The sequence below is a fragment of the Epinephelus fuscoguttatus genome, linkage group LG1 (assembly GCF_011397635.1).
Source record: "Epinephelus fuscoguttatus linkage group LG1, E.fuscoguttatus.final_Chr_v1".
NCBI lineage: Eukaryota > Metazoa > Chordata > Actinopteri > Perciformes > Serranidae > Epinephelus > Epinephelus fuscoguttatus.
The window spans coordinates 9,620,664-9,639,418 of NC_064752.1; the positions used below are offsets into that span (position 1 = coordinate 9,620,664).

At 40.7% G+C, this 18,755-nt stretch overlaps 2 protein-coding genes across 2 annotated transcripts; both read left to right on the top strand.

Annotated features, from left to right (window-relative positions):
- Positions 1 to 249: 249 nt before the first annotated feature.
- Positions 250 to 8,875, top strand: atp6ap1la (ATPase H+ transporting accessory protein 1 like a). The gene is made up of 8 exons (XM_049580968.1): positions 250 to 370; positions 4,382 to 4,404; positions 4,659 to 4,738; positions 5,226 to 5,294; positions 6,025 to 6,179; positions 6,760 to 6,810; positions 6,970 to 7,207; positions 8,543 to 8,875. Exons 1-8 carry the CDS (start codon positions 270 to 272, stop codon positions 8,819 to 8,821), a joined length of 996 nt encoding a protein of 331 aa, XP_049436925.1. The 5' UTR covers positions 250 to 269; the 3' UTR covers positions 8,822 to 8,875.
- Positions 8,876 to 9,991: 1,116 nt separating this feature from the next.
- Positions 9,992 to 18,747, top strand: pde12 (phosphodiesterase 12). Its single transcript, XM_049580958.1, has 8 exons — positions 9,992 to 10,923; positions 12,183 to 12,610; positions 12,729 to 12,834; positions 13,756 to 13,900; positions 14,163 to 14,241; positions 14,351 to 14,473; positions 14,623 to 14,828; positions 15,673 to 18,747. Exons 1-8 carry the CDS (start codon positions 10,355 to 10,357, stop codon positions 15,790 to 15,792), a joined length of 1,776 nt encoding a protein of 591 aa, XP_049436915.1. The 5' UTR covers positions 9,992 to 10,354; the 3' UTR covers positions 15,793 to 18,747.
- Positions 18,748 to 18,755: the final 8 nt, after the last annotated feature.

An 18,755-nucleotide genomic window follows, 5' to 3' on the forward strand; every position in this document is an offset into this window, starting at 1 on the left:
GTTAGTGCTTTGTTAGTGCACCTCTCATTGTGATGACCTTTAATCTGCTGAGATGAAATATGTTTTGCCTGATCCGAATTGAAAATGAGACAGTGTGGTCTCAGCCGAGGCGGGGCTCTCTCAACTGTGTCTGTCTCTGCTCTGCCCTGATTGGCTGGTTCATCACTCTGTCAGGGGGGCTTAAAGACGGTGGGCTGATTAAAGTAGATTACGAGGGGCAGAGAGGGGGAGTGTGTGTGTGCTGGCATCACACTCTGGTCATCACAGCGATGGCTTCACCATGGAAACACTGCTGCATCCACCTCCTCCTCTCCATCCTCGTCCTCCATCCGCAGTCGTCTGTCTGCCTGCACCGACAGCCTGCTGACAGGTAGGTGAGGACACGGAGAGACAGGGAGACACAGACGATGCTGATCTTGATGATTGTTGTTTCTGACCTCTCGTGTCTGTCTAATCTTTGACTCTTGGCGCGGTCAGCTCAAAGATTACTGATGCTTCTCTGCTGTGAGCCCCTCCAGGATCTGTAGGTCATTTCATTGACTGTGTTTGTTATTTCTTTAAAGCTGCATTAGATTATTTTTTGAATTGAGTCATTGGGAGCAGAGGAATGAGCTGAAAACCAGACATCTAACATAGCCTTATGAAGCAGCTGTGGCAAATGTGTTTGCATCAGCAGACACAGAGCAACATGATCATCCCACTGCAGTTGTGTTTGTGTCTATCTGATGAATGTGAGTCTAATATCGACTCTCTGTTAGTTCCATTTTTGGTCTGCACCAACTCCTGAGGGAAATATCTGTCTCTTTAGCTGCCAAATGTTCCACTTTGTTCTCTAACTGTGTCAGTCTGCTGTTTGCTGCTGAGCAGGTGGCGTACAGTGGGGTTATCACATGATGCTGATGAGATGATGAGACTAGCCCAGACAGTAAATGTGGCTAGAAAGAGGCTAAAAATGCTGTATGAATCTGCAGAGTTGATGAGAATATTCTCAGTGGGCTGTACACTGAACCAGATCTGTACAGTCAGCGAAAACTGGACTGGATACAAACCAGTATCCCCAATTTCATTTAGCACATCTGATTTTTATGCAGGTGTTTGTGTCATGTTGCAAACCTCAAGTTAAAATTCCCATTTTTTGTTAAATCTAACCCTGATTTCCCCCAAACTTCATCCCAGCTGGACACCAGTGTTGTCAGATGGTGATTGCTTGGATTTAGGTTGATAACATCTAATGCCAACGTCAATTTGACATTGAAAACTGACGACAGATGTTGATATTTTGTTGGTCTAAAGTTGTGTTGTTAAGTGCCCAAAATCCAATATCTTCCAAACGTCTCATGCCAATGTCATCTTAACATAGAATAATGACATTTAATCGTGAGGTATGGAGAACAAGACCCATTGTGTGCACAACGTCATAATGCTAACATCCAATCAACGTGAAATTCTAATATTGTTAGACACTTAAAATATCATCAACCCAATTTTCATTTCAACAAAACATTAACATCTGTCTGATGTAAGAGTCCTACATCTCTCTGACGTCACAACCACATTAGTGTAGCAGATATCATACAAAGTAAGAACTGTATAAACACTGGCATTGGACCTAAAAAAATCTGCATATCAACGTTCTTGTCAATACTGTTGTCACAAACAAAACACAAGTTGTATGATAGTGTTGCTGTGTGTCTGCTGGTTGTGCAGACAGGAATCTGTCTGTGGTGTGTCATTTTTTACAGTGTGCAGCTGCTGATGGTAAAAGCAGGGAGAGCTGCAAAATCTCGTTTTGGCCGATATCCACCCCATCCTTCATGACCTCAGTGTGTGTGTGTGTGTGTGTGTGTGTGTGTGTGTGTGTGTGTTGGTATGATTATGTAATCAGTGCAATCCCACAATCCACAGTCCTGCGCTCTGACTCGATAAACAAGGGGAGCTAAACCCATTTTTTGGCTGTCAGTGCGTCGGGGTGGATTTGATGACTCCTGTTCCTAAACAAAGAACATTTTTAATACGATTAGTTTGTGCTGGGAAAATGTGAAAAGCATTTTATTCTACATTTACTGAGAGGCAGAACTCCCTGAATGAGCGTGCACTGGGCTCATTTAAATTAGACTGAGTGATTATTTTGTTTTGTATCAGCAAACATTCTCCTCTCTATGTAGACACAACAGTTTTGTTTTGACTTTTGACAGACATACATGGATACACTTCAGATTTCTGTTATGTTTGACATCCCTTCAACATACTACATGTTGAAATGTCAACTATGTTTAGTATTGTATTCTGTTAGGGGCAAGTTATACTTCAAAGTGGGCATGGACATAGATCGCAGATGTTTTCATACATTTGATTTTTGACAGCGGAGTTTACATGTTCTCCCCATGTCAGCGTGGGTTTCCTCCTTCCTCTCACAGTCCAAAGACATGCAGGTTAATTGGTGACTCTAAATTGTCCCTAGCTGTGAATGTGAGTGTGAATGGTTGTCTGTCTCTATGTGTCAGCCCTGTGATTGTCTGGTGACCTGTCCAGGGTGTACCCCACCTCTCACCCAATGTCAGCTGGGATAGGCTCCATGCCACCCCGCGACCCCTAACAAGATAAGTGGTTACAAAAAAATGAAAGAATGGCTATGTTTAGGCACTGGCAGCATTTTTGGTTAAAGTCAGGGAAAGATCGTGGTCTTGGTTTAATACAGAGAAGCTTTTGTCACCTAAATCACTGGTTCCCAACCTGGGGGTCATGACCCACTTGAGAGCCGCCAAAGCTTCACAGTGGGTCATGAGACCTCCTTGATTTTAAAGGAATGTAAGAAAATCTCATGATTTCATTCAAAAACTGTGTTGTAAGTGAGGGAAAGTCTTTGCTCAAAATTCATCCAAATCTCTTGTTTTACACAAACTTCCTGCCGCTCACTATTCCAGTCTATCGTTTCAGTTGTTCTGTACTGTTATTGTTACACATCGAATGTCGTATCTTTTTCGTACGTCTCTTCATCCCCTCTGGGACATTATTCTTAAATGAGTTCATTCCATTGCATTCGATCCTTGGCTGCATGTTGGGCTTCCCCCCATGACAGGTTTATCTTTTCCAACTCCAGTGTCACAGTGGTTTTGGGCCTTCTGGGTTTTCTTTTGCCTGGTGGTGTCCATCTTAAGGCATCTTAGCACATGGCCTAGCCATCTCAAACTTCTGTGTATGATTTCCTCGGTGATGCTCTGGCTACCTGTTTTCTTGTACAGTCGAAGGTTGGAGATTTTTGTGCATTGAATATAACATGATATATCTGTGTTACATAGTCAGGGGTCATCGATTCTTTTTGCTACCTGAGTTTCCGTCTGTGTAATGTGGGTCAGAGTGGGTCCTCTCAGTAACAGTACATCTCTGTTCCAGACACTCACTCTGTCTGTAACGTTTAACTCTAATCCACCGGGTGAACGACTGGGTCATTAGACTAACAAGATGCATTCTGGGTAGTTGAAACCTCACAGGTTCATCGCCTGCTCACCCTCCTTCTCTCCTCTGCTCCTAACTTTCATCATTTGTATCTGTTTCAGGGGATTTATATTTCATATTTTCAATTACTGTATATCACTAGTAACTATAGTTCTCAGCTCTAAATGTGCACTAGTTATTAATTTGGCTTTAATGAGACACAATTCTGTTTTACGCATCAAGGACGATCAAGATGTTTTAATGCTATGTTTGACATTTCTTTTTGTTGTGGTATCTTAACTGTTTTTAAAAGTTTGAACTGAAGTAACTTTTATGGTTTTGTCACTATTATATTCGTTTAAATTTTTAATTTGAATCAGATATCTGTTTGCTGTGGATGGTAACTATTAGCTTGTCAGTGTAATTTATGTTTTCCCAAAATAACACATCACCATTTTTGGATTTAGCCATGTTTTTGTCCCATACTATCAAATGATAATGTTTTAGAATGATATTTTGATGTGTGATCGTAAATTTGTCTTGACAAAATGCTGACTAGTATTAGTATATCTAACTATTAATACCTACAATATTTTTACAACTGAAAAAAATGCTCATAAATACAAACTTGAATAATTAATAAAACAAATCAAGCAACTAGAATGAGAACTGATGAAAAAAGTACAACTGAGAAATGAAAAGACTGGTAAAAAAAAATATCAAAAAAGGACATTTATATTGCAGATTTATGAACATAATATATAGAAACATTTATTAAATATGTCCCCTGAAAATGCTGAATAAAAATAAAATAAAATATTTCATAAAAAAGAGAGAATCAATTAAATGAAAACAGATGATGCTGTGTGAGATGAAAAAAAGATGATAAACATTATTATTAAAGATTATTATTATTTATTAATCTTTCTGTCACTTCTGTTCACAGTGCTGTTACCTCTCCAGTCCATGGTAAGTAACATCTACCGATCTGTCAAAAATATATACCCCACCCTCCCCGTCAGGTGCATCTTTCTGCCCTCACAATGTGACCTTTTCAGGATCTAAAAAAAGTCTTTGTTTTATTTAGGTGACAGTGTGTGTTTTGCCTAAGTTTTTAGAGCTGTGTATTTGCTGAAGGTGCTTAAAAATATATACTGTAAAACCTTTGTGTGACTTGTTTTATGAAATGAAACAATTCATCCTGTTATTTACTGTCTCTCCAGATGAAGGGAGGACACAGAGGGATGGAGGGATGTGGATGGAGGAGAGTTTACCTGCAGACCAACCGTCCAGACAACTGCAGGTAAACGCTGAGTGGAGAACAATCATTCAAGTAGAAGTACCAGTACTATTTTTATTTATTTAGTTCGTTGTTTTTGCATTCAGCATTGAGTAGCCCAACAGTAGGCAAGTCAGTATTGACACAGTGACAGAGAGGGAGGAAAGAAAGAAGGAATGAAGTATAAAAGGAAGGAAGGAAATATGGTTTGAGGAGGATGTTATGGTGATGCAGGTGATAACATTCATATACAAATAAGATAAGAATGGAAACAAGAGCTCTCCATCAGCCAGGTATTGGTTGATTCAGTCAGAAGTTTCTCATCAATATTTATTTGTAATAATAACAGCATATAAACATGTGTTTTACAAATAAAAACAAGATATGTGAACTGCCAGAAAGCCCCAGGTGCCTCCAGGTGTTCAGGTGTTTAATACATAGGCACTGTGGTGTTTCATGTCATAAAAAAACAGAAGGTCATGTTTCTCCCTGTGTGTTGCCTCCTCTTCAGTCTCCAGATGTGTCTCGGAGGAAGTTACTACAGACGCCAGGAGCTTCAGTTCCCTTTCCTCCCCTCAAGGTGGGGTTTTCTCCAGACGATTAACCAGCTACTGCAACCACAGAAAGAGAGAAGAACAGCTGAAAAAATAAAAAAAAACCATATCGTTAACAACACATTGGGAACTTTTTAAAAAAAAAAAAAAAAAAGATTATTTATTTTATTTATTAATTTTATTCAGTAATGGAGAACTTTTTTAAATTTAATTTTTCAGTCATGGAGAACTTTTTTAATTTATTATTTATTATTTTTTCAGTCGTGGGAACTTTTTTAAATATCTTTATTTCTTTTGAGTCGTGGAATTTTTTTTAAAATTTTATTTTTATTTATTTATTTGTTTTCAGTCATGAGGAACATTTTTTCTTAGTATTCCATTTTATTTTTAACATAAGATCGATGTTTGCGGGGCAAAAATGAAACGCTGCTTGTGTCAAAATTATCCCTTATAATTTTACAATTGATAACCTCAGTTAGCAAGTTAATTAGGTGTTAGCAATCATGCACTAGGTGTATTTTTTAACTTTAAAATGAACAGTCCCCGTCTTTGCGTATCTGGAAATGTTGCTGTTTGTAGAAAACTACAAGTTTTCCAACAGTAGGATTATAGTAGTCTGTAGCTGTAGTTTATGGTATCAGCATGATTACAGTATACATTTATAACACATACAAAGTACCACTTTTAAAATACCTCCTCTTCAACAGTTTATGACTGTAAAAAGCTGATATTGGAGTTTTACTTTGTGGGTCCCAGGTGTTGTCCAATGGGGAGCCGTGCATCCTGTTTCAGGCCAGGAAACTCTCTCTCCGCTATGACAAGCAGAGGCAGCTGGACCTGACGGAGAGAGCCTTCTCTCCGCAGAAACCTGTCGACACCAGCCAATCTGTCTGCCGCCAGGACAAGGCCACGTATGTGCACCTGTCTGTCTGAGTGACACCTCTGTATACCTTTATTTTTTTAAAGATTATTTTTCTGGGCTTTTTGCCTTTAATTGACAGGACAGTGTGTGAAATGGGGAGACAGAGAGAGAGAATGGGGACTGACACGCAGCAAAGGGTCGCAGGCCAGACTTGAACGTGCGACCGCTGCAGCGAGGCAATGCCTCTGTACATGGGGCGCCAGTACTATCCACTACGCTACCGACACCCCCTCTGTATACCTTTATGTACACAAACCTTTAAAAGCATCAAAAAATATTCACAATTTAACTTTGTTTTCTGATGTTAATGGGAGAAACAACTCATGATAGAGCTCAAAGAGATACCCCTCCTTCTCAGACAAAAAATAACAAAGTCCAAAAACCAGATTATCGTCCAGTTTACACAGAACACTTCTCATACCATATGTGAAAGAAGAATGCTAATGAGAAAATCCATCAGCAGTCCCTAATGTTTTCCAGGTCCAAAAGACAACACAACCTCAAGTGTACCACTGAGGCTACAGTTGACCCTCTGTCTGTGTGTCTGTTGGTCTGTCTGTCTTCACCAGGCTAGTCATGAGGTTTGGAGATGTGGAGGACTTGAGAAGCCTGTCAATCAGGTCAGTCTATTCATAACAAAATCTGCTCACAGCACCACTAGAGGTCAAAACTCCACATGATACCTTTAAGACAAAAATGTCTGCAGCCATGCTAGTGCCACCTGAAATGTTTAATATAAAGTTTGGCCTGACTGTGTCCTCTTGTCCTTCTGCTGTCAGACTGCAGATGTCCAACACTTTCTACGAGTCTGCAGGTCAGTGGTGGTTCTCGGTGGACAGCGTCTCTCTGCTCTACAACTCCTCTGAAGAGGCTGTCTTCAACGCCAGCGATGTGTACGCTCCGGCCTCCTCCTCCTACCTCTGCCCGCATGTCAGCAGCCTGCAGCGCTACAGCGCCCTGCTGCTGCCCAGTTCTGACCGCGCCCGCCGCTGGACCATCACCTTCATTAACTTCCAGGTGCCTGTTTGTTTACCCAGTGGTTTTCAGCTAAAAAACCTCTATAAACTCACTGTACTCAGCAGCAAGCCACAGACAGACACAGTTGGAGACTAGCTGGTGAACATAGTGGAGCATTTAGCAGCTGAGGAGACAGATATTTTCCGCAGGAGTTGGTCGAAACCAAAAGAGAGAATGATGGGCTAAGGTTCATCAGGTGGGCACAAACAAGACTCCAAATAAATGATCATGTTCTGTTACTGGATGTGCAAATAAGCAACTGTTTGATAACAAGTTTTCTGTGTCAACTTAAAGGTCCACTGTGTAAGATTTAGGGGGGTTTAGTGGCATCTAGTGGTGAGGATTGCAGATTGCAACCAGCTGAAACTTCTCCTGGTAAATATTCCTTCAGTGCTCATTATTCAGGAGGTTTTTACCATGAGCCAATTATGTGTGGAGGTCTCCTCGCCAAAACAAATCAACTCGGAGATTTAAACCAGTAAAAACACTGGAAAAAAGTGTCACATTACAAATCAGTGCTTTTCTGATGTTGCTCAGCTCATCAGAGACAGGCCACTAGCCCAGCTCCTGCTACTCTGTGCTCACTTTATTCTCTGATAGCTTAAGATCCAGATGCTCGTACATTAAGATCCAGACGTTCGTACTATATACCCACCGAGGACACACATGCATCCTTGAAAACTCCCTGAATGAAGGACTCTGTCTTCAATAGAATTTGAAGGATCCTTGACATTGGAACAGTCCTTAGATGGGATTTGATGATGTACCCTCCCTGAAATTCAGCCATGTAAGGATCCTTGCTTGACTTTGAGAAGCACCCAGAGTTTGGTTTGTCCCTTGTAGAAACATGGCAGTGCAATATGGCAGAGTCTGTGGAGGAGATCCCACTCGCTATGTAAATATAAACAGCTCATTCTAAGGTAACAAAAACACAATGATTCTTATTTCCATGTGATAACCACTGAAGAAAATATGCTTCTCATACTATGTTCCATTTCTGCCACTATATCCCCCTGAATCTTACACATTGGACCTTTAAAAGATGATTATACTTCAATTCTTGGTTCACACACCTTGTTGCAGCTTTCCCCATGTGCCCAAAAAGTCACCTATGGCAGGTTTAAACAACATAGTTTTCTTTATTTAATTCAATACCTGCACTGACCTTAAAATGTTTGTTTGGATTTGAACTCTTTATGTTTTTCTTATGCACCTTGAGGATTTCTTTCACTTTATACTTCTGTAAGGATGAATGCCGACATATTTCAATTTTAGCCATCACATCATGAATTCTATCTCCTAATTATCTTCAAAATGTCTCTGTCCCCTCCTCAGATTGAGGCGTTCAATGTCACTGCTGGTAAATTTTCTCCTGCCAGCGTCTGCACCACCATCCTGACACCGGCCATCCTGATGGGCCTCATCACATCCCTCATCCTGCTGCTGGTCCTGGCCTACGCCCTGCACATGGTCATCCACCTGAAACACATCGAGCACGACGACGAGCACAAGGCCGACGTCTACTTCCCCCAAAGCCCTGAACCGTCTGAACACTGCTGTGTGGAAAACGAGGCTGAGAAAAATATTCTGTACTGTAGCCAAGAAGGTCATTAGAGACTGTCAACACTTCAGAGAGACACACCGCTGATTTGAGGCTGACCGCCGGCACCAAACCCCTGGTGTGGTGGTAAACTTTCAGCTCAGGATTACATTTTTTAAATATATATTTCTAGTGTTTTTTTTTAATTTGCCTGTTAGTGTATTTCTTTATAATAAATCTATTAAAAATATAAATAAAAAAACACATTTTGTTTTACTCTGTTTCTCTCTATATAGTATTGTTTGGTTATTTTCCTTTCTGTGATTAATTCAGTATTTGTTGTTATGGAGATGAGTGCATTAGGCCATCTCAGATTTATTGTCAGATGTAGTACTCGACTAAATTAATGCTGCATCCACCCTCCGATGCAGTTGGTGATGCTCGTTGTTAGTCACTCGGACTAGTCAGTCTCATCATGTGCACACAAGTGGAAAATGGTAAATGATTAAAATCTAATATTTTATTTTGTTTAATTTTTTATGTAACCTTTACTTAACCAGAAAAAAATTCGTAAGATTAAAAATCTAACTTTTTCAAGGTTTTTTTTGCATGCAGCAACATAACTCACAGACAGACAACACAGAACAAAAATACAAAACAAAAAATACACATCTCTGAAACACCCTGCCTCTTTTTACAGTAACAGAGTTTATTTTTTCATTGCACCCATTTTCATTTCACGTTGTCCTTTCATCAGAATATGTTGATATAATTGGCCTTTAGTGTAAAGACAGCCAATCACATAATCGGCTTTGCTAGAATTAAAAAAAAATATGACCTATAATAAACTCTGTTATTTTGAAAAAAATACAGGATAAACTTAATTTTATAATACTGAGCGTAGCTTTAAAGCTATATTGATTACTTTATGATTTTATTATTATTTTATTATTACTGCACTCAGCGTGTGATTATTTCAGAATTTCAATATTAAAGGATTTTCTATTCGTTAAAAGCGCGGTTGAAAATAAGACCCTATAAAGCATAGCCTATATATATATATATATATATAGAGAGAGAGAGAGAGAGAGAAATAAAACATAAAATTAAGAGATTAAAAGAATACTAGATATATGTAATTAATAAAATGATGACGATATCATGTTGAACAGTTTGGTGTAATGTCCATTCTGTCCGGAGGGCGGCAGTAATTCGCGCACAAGCGTTGAAGCAGCCATATTTGGTAGACGAAGAAGACGCTCAGCCTGACTTCAGGAGAAAGTACTGACAGATAATGTACCAACTTTTGTAAATATATAAAAAAAATACGCGTTGTGTAACGCAGCGATTTTATTTCAGAAGGCTGTGTGTTGTTTACGTTTAAATCATACCGCTGGAGGGTGAATTAAAGTCGCCATTTTGCCGGTTTTCTCCTCGGGTTAGCATTGTGGCTAACAGGTGAAGCTAGCTGTACGGGAGTTGGGACCACGCTTCCCTGCAGCTGACTACCCACACCGGTCCGGCGTGGTTTAATGTTGACGTGACCGGTGTAATTTAATGTCAGTGTAGTTTAGTCCTGCTGCCCTCTTCCTGTCGCCGGGGACTTCATGTTTAACCACCTCTCCGCAGCTCTCACATTGCTCCCCCGCTGCTTACTCACCGCCTCAGCAAGGACTCTGACCGGAGCCTGCCGCCTCCTCGGCAGGATGGAGCCGGCTGTGGTGAGGTGTCTCCCCGGGGAGCCCAAACTCACCATCTCCTTCTGTCTGGACGGCGTCAACAAACAAATGCTGAGGGACCAGGACGAGGCGCTGGGCAAAGTCCTGGCCCGGATCTCCAACGGCATCGCCAAGAGCCAAGGGAAGGCGAAGAAGTCGAAGAAGAAGAAGGGACAGCAGCCGTGCGAGACCCCGGAGCCCACCGTGGTGAGGCTGTGCTATGATGGGGAAGAGGTGCTGGACACAGTGCTGAACTCGGAGGCGTGGCAGGACGGAGCCGTGCTGCACGTGGGAGATGTCAAATACTCGGTGCAGAGGAACGCTCCCACTTTCACCAGTGCTCAGCTCCCAGTGTCTCTGCTGGCAGGGTTCCCAGTCTGTCCCAGTCTGGAGATAGAGTTTGGGAACCTCCAGGACTGCGAGTACACGTGGTATAAAGAAAGAACCCCAAACACAAGGTAATTACGCTGACAGAAGAGGTCCTATTAGCAGTGTATGCAGTTTCTTGGAATCCAGTACAACAGCCCTGCAGTAAATCATGTGCCTGTGCGAAGCTTACAGTCAGGGCTGGAGAGGAGCAACAGCTAAATGCTGGTTAAATATGCAAGTGGCTGCAAGATTTATTTCAATGACCAGCCAAAAACCAAAAGTAATGTAATGATAACTGATTTCTGGAAGCAGGTGGACAACATTGATAATTTCCAACCCTGCTTACAATGCTAACTTTTTGTTGACAGTGTGTCAGAAGAGTTCATTCATTTCTGGAGTCTGTATGGTGTTGTGTTTGACTGTATGTTCAGAGGTTTTTCTCATAATCTGCCCACCTCATGCGTGTAGATAGATACCAGACAACATGTTTGTTTATTGTTCATCCTCACTTGAGTAGTAGACCATGCATAATATCTGTTTTTCTTAAGTCTTTCTAATTTTTTAATTAAAGCACGATTGATAAATTAGCCAGGATAATACATGGGCCGATAGTTTATCACACATATTTCAGAATTAGCCTTTTTCAATCAGTTATTTGTGCACATATAAGGAACTTGACTCTGGTTTTAAGTTGCTCTGGTAGAAATTGACATACAGCTAAAAATAAGGACAGGTAACTAAAAGCTGAAAAAATAGAGGTAAAAATAAACTAAGAACTATTACGTCCATATACTACAAGTTGGTGAAAAGAGAATAAAAATAATCATATATCAGTATCAGTAAATAGGTGGGTCAATAAATAACAGTAACAGCAGTGCAGAGACATTTCCACCTTTTTTCTGTTTGACGTCACCGATAATTGAATATATTTGGACGAGTGGTTGACCAAAGCAAGACACTTGAAGCAGAGCTTGACTGATATATCTTAATGACTGATATTATTGAAAGATTTTTGTTTATGAAATATATATGTGTTGGTGTATGTTGGCTGATAAGTAACAAGAAAGAAGTACATAAAAGATTATATTTGAGGTTACCTATAAACTGTCTCTCCATACATAATTTGTTCACCAGAGAGCACTGGCAGGTTTATTGTTACACTGTAAAAAGTCCTGCAAGGCATATATTTTTCATTAAGTGAATTTAAGGGATCATTGTTAAAAATACTTCTTTACTTAATATATTTTTGTAGAAAACAAATACACGTACCAGCCGATATATATCATCCTCATTTTTGGCTCTCAGATATCACCTTTGTCCTTATATTTTTCTCTCTCTTGTCTTGTAGCTCTGAAGCTGCTGGAGAAGTTCCAGATCAGGACAGCAGTTGGACAGAGGTAGGATGTGGAAGAGTCCACGTCCCGTCCAATCAGGACATCGGCTGCAGGCTCAAACTGCGCTGTACACCCAAGGATGGAGAACGCAGTGGTCTCGCCAAGGAGCTGGTCTCTGTGGGAACTGTGGAGGCAGGACCAGGCGTGTGCACGTTCGACAACCGACACGCGTACACAGTGAAAGAGGCGGAGTGGCCGGCTGTGAGGGTGGTGTCGTACAACATCCTCGCTGATATCTACGCCCAGACAGAACTGTCCAAGACGGTGCTTTACCCATACTGCCCCCAGTATGCCCTGCAGCTGGACTACAGACAGAACCTGATCAAGAAGGAGCTGGCCGGATACAACGCTGACATCATCTGTCTGCAGGAGGTCGACAAAGGTAATTAGTGCAGGAACGACTAGTTGCTATAAAAGTTAGTGTCCATCTTTTCTGTAAAGAACCACCAGCTGGTGGATATGTGATATCTGACTGTCTTCATGTTCCCTGGACTCTTCAGGGGTGTTTGTGGACAGTCTGACTCCAGCTCTGGATGCCTTCGGTCTGGATGGTGTTTTCAGGATCAAGGAGAAGCAGCATGAAGGGCTGGCCACTTTCTACCGCAGGTCAGATCTGCCAGCAGCCAGAATGTGAAGAAAATGTCTTCTGTGTTTTTTCAGTGGGTTTTTTTTTTTGGGCGCTCAGGATGTGATCAAGTCGTCTTTCTTAGAGCACAGGAGTGACGTTGGGCCTTTATGTCATGGGTAGGCCTGACTGGCATTTAAAATGTTTTGATACCAAAGCAAATAGGACATGTGAGTTTTCTAATACTTAAAACTGGGGTAGGTGGTTTAAGTTTGGCTTCACTTGGCAAAAATCCCATGGTAACATTTGAGCATATTGTACTACAAATTGACAGAGAGAAAACCAGACTTCTGCACCTCCTCTTGGCTCTGTTTTCACGTTTTAGAAAATCTTCCCTCGTGACAGGAGACCTAACAAACAGACTTATCAACAGGGTCAAACATTCCTCCTCACTGAGCTAAAAGTTTCTGTCCCTTCCTTGCTCAGAGTTGCTCTGAGAATTTTAATGAATTACTCCCAAGCTAAGACTCCTTGCTAGAGAGGTTTAGGATAAGTTAGGACCTTTCTGAGAGTGTTCAGAAGTCCCCTGGACTTAACATGTCGACAGCTGCAGGTCTAAACAGCTGCTGATGTAGATTTCCTGTCCTGTAGGTGGAGCAGGCTGGCAGGTGTAGAACTGGTGTGATGGTTACTGAACAGGTCCCACAGGTGTAAAATCTGCAGCTTGATAAATGTGAGACAGCACAGGTCGGGCTATCCTCAATCAGAACTAGTTCATTTGATGTGTTGTTTGATGATTGGAACTCAAAAAGGATTGTGGATCATTAAAGCTGATCATCACACAGGAACAGATCAGAGCTCTCTTTTCTTTCACAGCCCGACACTGTTTCTATATGGTAATAAACCTTTTCAATCCAGGAATAAGTCATATCATTTAAACATGACATCATATTCTCTTTTAGGTCAAAGTTTCAGCTGCTGAGCTCCCATGACATCGTGCTGAGTGAGGCATTGACCTCTGACCCCATTCATTCTACGCTGCTGGAGAGAGTTTCTGCTAACAGTGCCCTAATGGACTTGATAGTGAAGAGGTCCACCACACTGCAGGTACCGCTGTTCACCTGCTTTACCAACTGAGAGCCCTATGAGAGAGGAGCTAACTGGGCTCCGGGAGATTGTGTTGGGTGTTTTTACTATTTTGTGACATTTAATAGGCTTATTGATAAATCAAAAATATATAAATATATAACAGACAGAATAATTGATAATGAAAGAAGTGGTTAGTTGCAGCCCCGGTGTTGTAAACCCTCAGTCTTTGGCTTTGTGAATCTGTTGTGACAATCGATTCTCCTGACTGATTTCTCTGCAGGTCAGTGTGCTCGAGGACCTGAATAAACCAGGCAGGAAGGTCTGTGTGGCCAACACTCACCTGTACTGGCACCCGAAAGGTAGAACAACTCATCCCGCTGTATGAACACACCTAAGTCACTAGTACAAGAGAGCAGAGTGATGATCTGTACCCTTCACTTCTAAAAACTGAATTAATTTCCTTTGAAGGAGGGAACATTCGCTTGGTCCACATGGGCGTGGCTCTTCAACACCTGAGTCATGTGATCAGCAAAGTCGCACCTGGAGCCCCTCTGGTCTTTTGTGGGGACTTCAACTCCACCCCTAACTCAGGTAACTCCATAACTAAAGGCAAGACCACTGTAGCACTATGCACTGGCAGTATCAACTTTGTCTTTCATTAACCTCAGCTGAAGCAACTGATGTTAAAAATACATTTCCTGTTTGATGAAGATGTATTTATCTCCTCTTCCTGTCCACAGGTGTGTTCCAGCTGCTCAGTGAGGCGGTGGTTCCTCTGCAGCATGCAGACTGGAGCAGCTCAGGGCCGGAGGAGTCCTGCAGCATGGAACTGCTCTCTGCCTTCCCCCCTCTGCTGAGCGCCTGCAGCCAGCCGGCTTACACAAACTACGTGGGAGGATTTCACGGCTGTCTTGACTACATCTTCATACAGCCTGACAGCATGCAGGTGCTAATACTGACACTGCTAGTGCTGGGACTGCTGCTGCCAATACTCTTATTGTGACAGATTCTACTTTGTGCTGACTTAAACCTAAAACAGGAGTTAGGTATATTCTCGATTGAAATGTGACTGGACTGCCCAAAGTCAGTCTGAACACAACAAAAGGTCGGTCTCAAAATCATCTGCAGAAGGAGGAAAATTTCTCTGTGCTCACCAGAAATTGTTGTCACCAGTTTGTGACATCGCAACTAGTTTGGAAACCAACTGTCATTCAATATGTGGCCGACTCAAGCATGATGTAGTAACATGAAGCCTCCAGTACGCAATAGACTGAGAATAGACTTTTCAGTAAAGTAGGAGGAACCTTTTGTCCTGTCCATAGACTGTATAAAATAATGGACATAGCCACCAAAATGTCACCCACTTTGTTGGTTCCACTTTCAGAGCCTTGAGTCTGGCACTTTGGCCGTCACCATCTTTCTTTTTGAATCCAGAAGTGTCCATATTTGGACAAGAGACTGTAGCTAACTGTAAAGCTAGCTGTGACAGCTACAGGTACACCTAATCTCTGGTGAATCTGGGGTTACACCATGGTTACGTTACAGAATCAGTGTTGTCGTCATAATAGCCGCTTGTCAAAGGACAGCACCTTGCCACTCAAAGCAGGCTGCAGTCTGGCATTTTAACATGGTGGTCTATGAGGAGTGACTCCCTCTCGGAGCAGCCTCAAGTGGCCATTAGAGGAACTGCAGCTTGTGGCACTTGGCGTTGGCTTTGTTATTCAGCCCTTGAGATTTCCTCTTGGTCCTGAACAAGAAGATAACATGCTGCTGTGTGTGTTTCTGTGCAGGTGGAGCAGGTGATTCCTCTGCCCAGCCACCAGGAGGTCACCACCTATGAGGCTCTGCCCAGTGTGGCTCATCCCTCTGACCACATCGCCCTGATCTGTGATGTGCGCTGGAACCTCTGACCTCAGTCCAAAAGACACTAAAGAACCAGGCTGTCAGTTTCTCCTTCAAGTACATTTAAATGTTATATTTCTTTATACTTGAATGAAATCCGAGCATGGAAACGTGTTCCTGCAGGTTTACTGGATGTATTTACTGAAAGACTGTTTTAAATCACTAAATTAAATGCTGTGTGCAGTTCATGTTGTATTATTTAAAGTACAATAATTAATTTCAATCACTGATATTCAGTGTTTGGGTTGTTACTGCATTATCCCACTGAGCAATAGACGGATATTAGACGTCTAGTTATTTTTTAGACCTAACTTCAACCGTCTAAATTCCGTCTATTTTTAGATGGAATTTAGACATTGCACTTTAATCCAGTATTCGATAACTATTAATTAAAAAAACAACTTTAAGGTGCATAACTGATCTCCAAATACTTAACTAAAATAATAATGATAGCCGTTGAGCGATATACAGTGTAGTATAGATATAGTCGAGATTTAGACGTCTAAAAAAACTTTCATTTCTATACCCCTGATAGACCAATTTTAGACTAGACGTCTAAGGAACATTTAGACGTATATTAGATGTATAATAGACCTAAAAATGCTCGGTGGGATGCTTTTTATTTTTCTTGAAATAATTATTTGGTTGGGACATAAAATACAGAAAAGGAAGCTGCACTTCCGCGCCATACTAGGTTGATAATTATTGGTAATCTGAGCTCATGTTACCAACAGAATAAACTCACTCACCCTCTAAAACAGCTGTTAGGACACTGGTGTCAATACCCAGTGACATGGGTAATAAAGAAACATTAATATTGTAATAAAAGTGTTTATTTTTACTTTTACATCACATTAATTTTGGCCTAACAAGTTGCTCAGTGGTCCTTTTAGTTTTTTTTAAATAAAGTTTGGGTCTACAGCACTGAAGTCCACGCATTAATTAGATTTTTAACTCATTCATGTGCATTCTGTTTTTTTTTTCCTTTTTTTTTTCAAGTATATTTATTGACTTCTTTTTACAAACTGTATCGAACAGCTCAGCACAACATTGGTCTCCTCTTTAGATAAGAATTCAAAACAGCAATACAATCCATAGGTGCAGTGTCTATAAGTCAATCAAGCAAAATGTTTGCAAGTGTTGAAGCCACAGTATTGTTTCAGAAACTGAGGTACGGAGTCCATATTTTAATGAGTCGTCCCTTTGTGGAGTGAATCAAACAGGTCGGGTATTCAAGAGGAAAATGCTCAATGATTATCTTGTGCCAGTTTGTCACTTATCCATGACAAAAATGTGTTTTCCTCACAGCATATGCAAGAATATCCTACAATCTGCTCGACAAACCAACAGTAGCATCTTGATGCGGGTGACCCAGAAGTAAAGAGACAGGATTCATACACAAAGCAACACCCATATTTTCTGATATCGTGTAGAATGTCTACCCATAATGCTTGAATTTTAGGACAGAACCAGACACCATGTGTATGAGTTCCTACTGAGATTTTACATTTTATTTTGCAAGTGGTGCAGGATTTACGCATTCTGTTTTCAAGTCTAATATATTTCCAGTAACACGTAAAGGCAGCACAAGAGGATGTGATTTTGTCTATGGATGACGTGACTGAAAAGTAAGGTGCTTTCATTTCTGGTGACTGTTTGGGTCAATTTATTCTCTTCTGGGACAAAATAATCACCTGGGACACATCTCATAACTCTATAGAACTCCATTCCCCTTATAGAAGAAAAAACAGCTGTGATGATAGAAATTACAAAATTAAAAAAATATTAAAAAATATACTTTATTATAATTTATTAGAAAATTAATTGAAAAATAATTATAAACAAATAAAAATTATACATATTAAAGTAAGTCAAACGTTTTGACTAAATGTATCAAAATTGTGAGATATTACCTCAAAACTTATTTTTATTTTTTATTTGTTACCGGTACTTCCCACCCTACCCCTGGGGTAAATCAACATTTTGAAGTTTGCACTTCCAACAGCACTTAAAGGCAGCACGAGACCCGGGGAATGTCTCCATGGATACCAACAAATATGTTAAAGTGGGTGGAGAACCGGAAGTAGGTAATCAGCTGTCAAACCGCTGATGTATTTTTCATTCATAGCTTGTAACTGTAGCTCGTAGAATGCGGTGAGTCCACCCTCTGTCGCCACGCTGTTTTTCTCTGATAGGCCAGAAGTCGCGAAGAGGCGGGACCACAGTTTGTGGGACATACCATTAACGTCTTATGATAGGGGGCGCAGGTTAAAGTTTAAGTAAAATAGACAGAATGGGTTGAACAGTGGTGACGATTTTTACTCGAGTAGATAATTAGGATTTAATATAAGATCCTACACGTTGTTTCTGTAGAATGTGGGGAGATCTGTGTTTTCGGGTGAGACTCAGGTGGATTGCGACACCCCCGAGTCAGTGACAGCTGTGAGAGAAGGAGCGTCAAGTTCGCCAAAGTCTGCCAGGATGACCGGAAACTGGGCGATTTGGCCTTAAAGATAAAAGCATGAATATTTAACCTTCTCTACATGGTACAGTCTTAAATATCTGTTCAATTTAAAAATGTAAAAACTTTAGATATGACATAGAGATTACAATAATAACACAAAAGATGACATTGTGCAGCAGAGGAGGTTGATTTTAGATTTACAAGGTTGTTTACTTTTATTTTGTGTTTGGGTGATTGTAATTTATTTTAACTGTAATTAGATTTTGCTTTATTGCATGGCATATTTGTGTTGCATATTTTAATTTTCTAGTAGTAGGTATCAGATCCCCCTTTTTTATTCAAGACACACTAATATATATTTAGCAGTGATAACGTAATTTGTTTTCTGAAGGATGTTGAAAAATGTGTGAAAACTATGTTCTAATTCGACTCACAAAAAGGCTATAAAGTGCTATATAACTGTATGTTTATAATATTTTTGTATTGTGTGATTTACATCTGGCTTTT

Bases quoted from the DNA above. Each gene is read 5' to 3' on its own strand.
- pde12 (XM_049580958.1), top strand. From the start codon at position 10,355: ATGTTTAACCACCTCTCCGCAGCTCTCACATTGCTCCCCCGCTGCTTA. The intron at 10,924-12,182 runs GTAATTACGCTG...CTTGTCTTGTAG, and splicing joins GAAAGAACCCCAAACACAAG to CTCTGAAGCTGCTGGAGAAG. The intron at 12,611-12,728 runs GTAATTAGTGCA...TGGACTCTTCAG, and splicing joins TCTGCAGGAGGTCGACAAAG to GGGTGTTTGTGGACAGTCTG.
- atp6ap1la (XM_049580968.1), top strand. From the start codon at position 270: ATGGCTTCACCATGGAAACACTGCTGCATCCACCTCCTCCTCTCCATC. The intron at 4,739-5,225 runs GTAAACGCTGAG...CCTCCTCTTCAG, and splicing joins AACCGTCCAGACAACTGCAG to TCTCCAGATGTGTCTCGGAG. The intron at 6,180-6,759 runs GTATGTGCACCT...TGTCTTCACCAG, and splicing joins TGCCGCCAGGACAAGGCCAC to GCTAGTCATGAGGTTTGGAG.